We start from the raw sequence: 7,733 nt of genomic DNA, 5'->3' as shown, positions 1-7,733 counted from the left end.
CCAACACTCCAGACAAGCACGGCGCGTGTCAGAGGCCGTTAGGACACTCTGGAGGTGATCCTCCCCTGGACACGTGTAAGCAATCCGCCCAAGCCAGGCGTCCTCCGGTCCCAAGATCCAACGGCCCAGACTTAGAGGTAACTACCCCTAAACCCTACCTTGGGGCTATATATACCCCCAAGACTGAAGGGTTTAGGGGTTGGGAAAATATTCACACTCTCACACTCTCATCCATACACACACAGCAGCCTTTACATTACTTACATAAACCTTCTTCTTCTCCAAAGCCTGCTCTCATTCTCACACCGGAGGCGCCGTGGGAGCCAAACCCCCCTTCCGGTATTGTTTTGCAGGCGCCCAACCAGCAGCTACACCTCACCCCCGCACAGAAGGTCCAGGAACGCCGTCGGACGGAGCCGCCCGCTCACCGGAATGATCAGTAATCGAATTTGTTCCCTGAGTACGAATATCCAGCACCAGCAGGAGAGTCTAGATATATAATGTTGGAAACCTGAAAAGCAAAAGTCATCAGCATATTATAATAGGGATTAAGACTTATTTATTTTGTTAAGTCAATAGGGATTAAGACTTGAAGACAAGAAAATGTTAAAACAAGTATTTGCACTATCCTTTCAAATTCAAAACCAAGAATGTTCGGTAGTTCTTATATCCAAATATAAAGATTCAGAACATCTCTCGTTTCCATTTTATTGCAGGAAAATAATAAGCAATTAAAATCTGGAATAAAAATAACCTTAGACCAGCTGTATCTGTTGAGATGAAGTTTAGGCATGCTTCCCCTTGGCTCTACCTTCTCAAAACTGACAGGACCTGCAAAATTTACATTTGATCTTAATTAAACCAAAAGCGATTGTCCTTAATATTCTCGCTACACTTTGTTTACTGATACAACTTCCAATAACGTAATTTTTTTATGGTTTTACAATGACAGGCTATTTTCCAAATGTGAACAAAGATCATCCTTATGATGACAGTGGCAGTGAAGCTGGTTTTTGTTAGATAAGCATTGAGTAGGACTGTTACATAGCCCAAATAACACAAGTGAACGAACATGAGAGGATACATAATGATGGTACATACCATGCTGATGTATAAATGCTGCCATGACAGAGCAACCCCGTCCGCCTTCAAGGAAGAGAACGACTGGATCCTCTGATGGATTTCTCTCCAAAACGACAAAGTAGTAAAATAACTTCTTCCCCTTACCTTCAGAAACAGGCACATACCTACAATGCCATATTAAAAAAGATAAAAATTTATCAACCAAACATGAAGAAAAAATAGAAGATGAGTTTAATTATACAAAATTTCAGAAATGTGCAGTACCCAGAGTAGTGTCTAGAAGGAAGATTGGCTTCTAATCCAGGGAGCTGTTTGATCAAAGCACCTTCAGGGGCAGATTGTGTCAAAGCAAGTCTAAGAAAAATGAAAATTAACAGTGTTGTAATGAATAAATTAGCATTATTTCCCATGATCAGTGAAATTAATCTGTTAAAATGGAAGAGAAATGTGAGCCTTGCTTCAACTTGTATTCATCTACTAATGTAACTACTTTGTCACCTTGTGGTATTTAAGTCATATTGGCTTGATTTTGAATTTTTTTAAAAGTGCTGTTATGGAAGTCATATGTTAGATGGTGAAATCATGACTGCTTTTCAAAAAAAAAACTGGAAACAATTTTTTAAGAGTAAATTGTATTATGCACACTTTATAAATATTTACTTTTTGGGTTTATCTTAAACTTTTAATTTTAGCAAAATGCATTCCTTAATTTTAAATTTCACTTCATATTACATTCTTTTAATAATTTCCGTCCAAAATAACTGTCAGGGGTAAAATCGGATTTTTTTAAAGAGTTTATGTAGTGACGATATGCACCCCATAATTTTAATATTTTGACGATATGCACCCTATAGTTTTATAGTTTTATAGTTTATTTTAAATTTTTATAACTTTTGAAATCCATAAAAATATAGATTATAAAATTAAATTAAAAATCAAAACATATAACAAACAAACTGGCTAGAGTCGAGTATGATTTTTAAATTTTTTTAACCAAAACCCAAAATTAATGCTAAAAAACCCGATCCAAATCAAAACCAAATGCTATAAAATTAACGAAAGTTTGAACCCAAACATAAACATAATATTCAAAGGTTTTTAGGAGATTATAATTTTATGAAATCCAAACCAAACCGAATAAAGTAGAAAATTTAGGTTTGTATACTTTAGTTCAGTGGATTCCGTGAAAAAAATGTCCAATAACGTTGTATGCATGTTACGAATTTATAATTTTGTACATATTTTAATTTATTTTAAAAATAAATATAAGAACATGAATCAAATGAAAGTAACACTAAAAAAATTGAAAAATTAGGAAATTTATAGTTGTAATAGAGATTTATTATAAAAATATTAAAATAAAAATAAGAAATTATAAATTATAAGAATTGTGTCAAAAAGTAATATAAAAAACATGGACACATATATTTGATAAAATAGATATCTTTTGATATTATTATTTAAATATATATAAAATTTAAAATTATCTGCATAGTATTTAAATTAAATTAATTTGGATAAAAGACTTATTTATGATTTCGATTCAGATTTAATAGAGAATATATATATTTTAATTATTTTCAAGTGAAAAAATATTTCTAATATTATCATACAAATTTATATATTTTTTGAAACGAGTCGAAGTTAAAATCGAGGTGTAATCTGCTACAATATCATAAATACGGGATGCACATTGTAATAATATAAACATAAAAATATTATTCCAATTTTACCCTTGAAAATTGTTAAAAGAGGTGTGATATGAAACGAAAATTAAAGTTAAAGGATGTATTCTGCCAAAATTAAAAGTTTAATATTAAACCGAAAAAAGTGAATTTTTATCAGGGGTGCAAAGTGTAATTTACTCTTTTTTTAATAGCAAGGGGGACATACTTTCTCCAACAGCAGCTTTTCGGTCAAAAATACTTTTCATAAAAATAGCTTTTAAATTTTACCAGGCAGCTTTTTAGGTACTTTTCATAAAAAAGTTGTTGTTGATGCCAAACATACCTGGAAGTACATGAAAATTTAAAATGGGCATTGCTAGGTCCCTAATAATTTATTCAAATAACGTGACATAACACATGACAAATTTTGATTTAGGACGTATACTTACATGTATATTTACACAGCATAGTCCCATAATTCCCATATTATTATTATAAAGTTAATATCTATACATAATTCCCATATTATTATTATAAAGTTAATATCTATACATTTTCGCATGGAAAAAAAGGGTCCTAACATGTCTCATTTAAGATAATCCCTCCGTTTCAAATTATATGTTCACTTTAAAAAAAACTAAGTCTATAAACCGTGCAATGCACGGACATGTTCTAAATTATATGAATTGATGTTCTTTTAGATGAAATTTTCTACTGAATGTTGTTGAGCAGTGGATGAATGATTTATTTATTTGTGTATATAAATGATAGTTGGGCTTTGGTGACACTATTGCGGGATATGTTTTTCAACATTTGAAATTAAGCCAAAATAATATATGTAGTGATATTCGTTGTTATCCGACGATCCATGAGAGTTATTATATAAATATACGTGACTGTTTCAACTATTGCATGATATAATAGTTTTTTACGTAGAATTTTATTTTACAATTGTTATTTGAATTTTAAGTTTTCTTAATTTTATTGTTAACCTCATTAATTTTCCCCTTCCCTCATTCCGTATTAACAAATATACATCTCTGGATATGCTAGGCGATTCCTGGTTGTATTTGATACAAAATCTTACCCAGATTATCCGTTTTAGTGTATCCGTTTTAGTCGACGCCAATTTTTTACGCACTTTGTGGCGTGACCCACCCCACCCAATACCCATCCCATTTCTCCTTCACTACACCCCGACACTCTCAATCTCACATCCCCAATTTCACTTCATTGACACTCCCTATCTCAAAATCCCATCCTTAATTCTCCCACCCCGACACTCCCAATCTCACATCCCCACTTTCACTTCAGTGACACTTCTTATCTCAAAATCTCATCCCTAATCTGATCTCACCTTGACCACATCCACCTCTTTCATCTTCCCGACTGTTTATACCCTTCATCCTCCCTGACCTTCACCTCTTTCATCTTCCCGACTGTTTATACCCTTCATCCTCCCTGACCTTTTTTACTTATGGCCTTTCACTCACTCTTCCCCACTTCTCATATACACTTCTATATACACTTAATAATAATTATTTATATATATAATAGATTAAATTTGCTTAGCAAATCCCCTGTCTGTATACACCAAGAATCGAACCTCTAACATTTTATTAAGGAAGTACATGTATCTACCATTATGTTGCATATATCATTGAGTTCTCTTTAAAAATCTTATTAGATAAACCACATCATCTCTTTCTATCATATTTTTTTAATTATTTTAACTTTTGAGTTAATAAAATATTTCTTTATATTATTTATGTCTGTAACTCCGTTTTTTTAGTTTCGATAGTTTAACTTATAATTATATATCCAATCATCCTGATAATTTTTATTGCACTTGACTTTTCACGATTAAATACATATTAATTATATTTTTTTATTTTGTTGTGCATATGTTGTGTACTTGATGATGACATAAACAAAACACCTAAGTAGATTCTACTTAGTGAAATAATGTAGCACTCGACGGATAAGAATTATACTCCCGATGGATAACTCATTACAGTCCCTGTAACGACCGAGGAATTACGCTTGTATTATATTATAATAATGATAAATTATGTGTATTATTATGTGATTAAATGTGTTAGGTTGTTAAACCCTAACTGTTATGTGCTATGTGTTGGCTGTTTTGATCCAAACGTGTTTTGGTTATTTATTGAGCGTTTTATTGTCAGTTATATATATTATATCAAAACCTGTACAGCTCAAAACTATGTTTTAAAAGCCCATATTTCAAACAAAATTATTGGCTCTATTTTATTAAAAATGCCCTATACCATATCGTTATTCTGAACCCCTAGACGTTTTACAAATTGACCTTTTTCGCGAAAAACGACTTTTCCGGACCCCTTCGGGTATCAAAAACTCCACAAAAATTATATTTTTATTTTTATATGATCATGAAATTATCATATATCATTTTTCTTTGTATTTTTGTAATTTTCACAATTTTTGGGAATTTCTAGTATTTATTGGATATTTAAAAATTCAATATTAATACCCAAAAATTATAAAAATTGGGGCCAAATATTTTTATTAGGAGTGTAATTAGACCCTTAATTTTACTTAGGGGTATTATTTTCATAAATATAAATACCTGATTTATTAGTAATTAAATCAGTTAATTATACTTAAAAATCAGAAAATAAAAAGAAAATCAGAAAAGGAATTAGGGTTAGGATTTTTGGTGAAGAACAGGGCAGCACAATCAATCGTGAATTTGAAGGTGATTCCGGAGTCCAAATCGTTCATGTAAGTAGTCAAATTGAAGCTGGTTATTTCGGGTTTAATCTTTGAATTCGGGTTTTGATTTCTGTTGATTGTTTGATGATTCTGTTAGCATAGTCGTGTAGATCGTCGTTTTTCCTATCGTTTGGTACCAGGTTTGTGATTGTTGGAGTCCGTTTCGAGCTCGCCGGAGTTTAGCCGTCGCCGCCGTGTTCATCGCGTTTCCGGCCGTTGTGGTCAACGAAAACGAAGGAGAAAGGCTGGGGGGACGTCGTCGTATTGCTGTGCTTCGAAACCACAGAAGAATCGAGCCTGGAATCAAGCGTTTCGTGCTCACCGGAATCAAACGCTGGCGTCGGGTTCTGGGTTTTTGGCCGGTGTTCTTCCCGACCCGTTTGGGTTGGGGACGACCCGGTTGCAACCCGGTTTCGACCCGGGTTTGATCCTTGCAACCCAAAACATGTTCCTGATTTTGTGTTTCTGATTAAATTAATGATTTATTTATATTTTAGTAATTAAAAATCAGTTTAAATAATTCTAATAATTAATTAAAAATTAGTTTATAATCTGAAAAATAGTATTTATAATTTCTGAATTATTTTATTAAATTATAAATTCGAATTTATTTATTTAATTAATTATTTAATTATTTATCTAATTATTTATTAATTATCTAATTAATTAATAATTGGGTAATTAATTAATAATTAGGTAATTAATTAGTAAATAAGGATTAGAAATAATTAAGTGAGGTGATTAATAATCTAATAATTAGTTAATAGTGCGAATAATGATTCGATAATTAGAATTATTATTCGAGCGTTAGTTATTCGAATAATATTGTGATAATCATTCGTATCGTATAAATAGTTATCGGTAATTATCTGTTTAGCGAATCGTATGAGTTTCAATAATAATAGAATAGTTCGATAATTAGGCGAGAATCGCGAGTAGCTCGTAGTTATACGAGTGATTAATCGTTAAGTGATTTATAATTCGAGTAATTAGTAGTTATTCGATAAATAGCGTATCGGTTAATTAAGTTGATTGATTATTTGTAAATAATCGATCTGATCGAATAAGTAATAATAATTTGTGATAAATAATAATAATTGCTAATAATTAGGGATTAATTATTTTAAAATATAATAATTATTAATTAATTATTTAAAAATATAATTAAGGATTGTTTAATTATAATTATTTATTTATAATTAATTATTAATTAATTAAATCTTGTTTAATTCATAATAATTCAACCGTTAGTCTGATTTGAGTGAAACGAAGACCTCTAGACTCAGAAAAATGAGACGAATCCAATAAAAATAGTTGTAAGTTATAATTTCTTCCGAAAAGAGAGTGGTTGGGTGATAATTGATAGTCCGTAGGTCCTAATAGGGGTATAATTGAGCCGAATAAATCCGGAAAAATTATAATAAAATCATATAAGACTAGTAATGCAGGTATAAGTCTAGAATTGATTCTAAAAATAATTATAAATCTAGAAATTGATTATGTGCTTTATGTGCTACGTGCTTTACGTGATTATGTGAATAGATGTGATGTATAAATGTATGTGTATATATGCGAGTCAGATAGAAACGCATGGGTAGACTGATAAAGTTGCGTGATATCAATTCAAGATACACGTATATAGTAAGTTATCTAAACGCCTATCTTTCCATAATTTGTTCAGTGTTAGCAAGGCAAAGCAAGCTAGGGTCAGAAGGCGGTGAGTTAAACCAGGTTAAGTACGCGCAAGGCAAGTTTTTCCCCTATTCTAAATTCCGAATAGTGATTTATATTTATTTTCTATCGTATCAGTTCTCTTTGATAATCATTGTTCATAAACACTGTTACCCATTTATTATTGTTTGTTTCCAATTTCATTTCAATTCTTGATTCACCTAATTTATTGAATTCCTTGTTCATATTTCAATTCCTTTACCCTTGTTACATATACTCTGGTATATCCTGGTGTTGGGATATATCAATAGCATTCCGATTGTTCCGGATGCTAAGCCTTGGACTGGATGGTTACTATACAGGCTGGGTTTTACCCAGACCATTATTTAATAGGCCATAGTTGCCTGAGTACTCATTATGTTGGTTGGGTCTATGCAGTTGGGTATAGATCCGCACTATATTCTGACTGATCAGCAGGTTATAGTGCATATGTTGGTTCTTGTTTCCAGTCTTGTTCATTTGGTACTCGCCAGCATTGGCAAATTACTATCCTAT

General features: G+C 31.6%; 1 protein-coding gene across 1 annotated transcript; it reads right to left on the bottom strand.

Annotated features, from left to right (window-relative positions):
* Positions 1–436: 436 nt before the first annotated feature.
* LOC141690802 (serine carboxypeptidase-like 20) lies at positions 437–3,924 on the bottom strand. Its single transcript, XM_074495569.1, has 6 exons — positions 3,838–3,924; positions 3,094–3,134; positions 1,348–1,437; positions 1,102–1,247; positions 755–831; positions 437–511 (listed from the first exon to the last, which is right to left on the bottom strand). Exons 1-6 carry the CDS (start codon positions 3,922–3,924, stop codon positions 437–439), a joined length of 516 nt encoding a protein of 171 aa, XP_074351670.1.
* Between the last annotated feature and the right edge of the window lie 3,809 nt (positions 3,925–7,733).

The sequence above is a fragment of the Apium graveolens genome, chromosome 2 (assembly GCF_009905375.1).
Source record: "Apium graveolens cultivar Ventura chromosome 2, ASM990537v1, whole genome shotgun sequence".
NCBI lineage: Eukaryota > Viridiplantae > Streptophyta > Magnoliopsida > Apiales > Apiaceae > Apium > Apium graveolens.
Note: the sequence above shows the minus strand (reverse complement) of the source record. Positions and strands in the feature narration are given on the sequence as shown.

Bases quoted from the DNA above. Each gene is read 5' to 3' on its own strand.
- LOC141690802 (XM_074495569.1), bottom strand. From the start codon at position 3,924: ATGGGTATTGGGTGGGGTGGGTCACGCCACAAAGTGCGTAAAAAATTG. The intron at 1,248-1,347 runs GTACTGCACATT...ATGGCATTGTAG, and splicing joins CCTTCTAGACACTACTCTGG to GTATGTGCCTGTTTCTGAAG. The intron at 832-1,101 runs GTATGTACCATC...TAAATTTTGCAG, and splicing joins AGCATTTATACATCAGCATG to GTCCTGTCAGTTTTGAGAAG.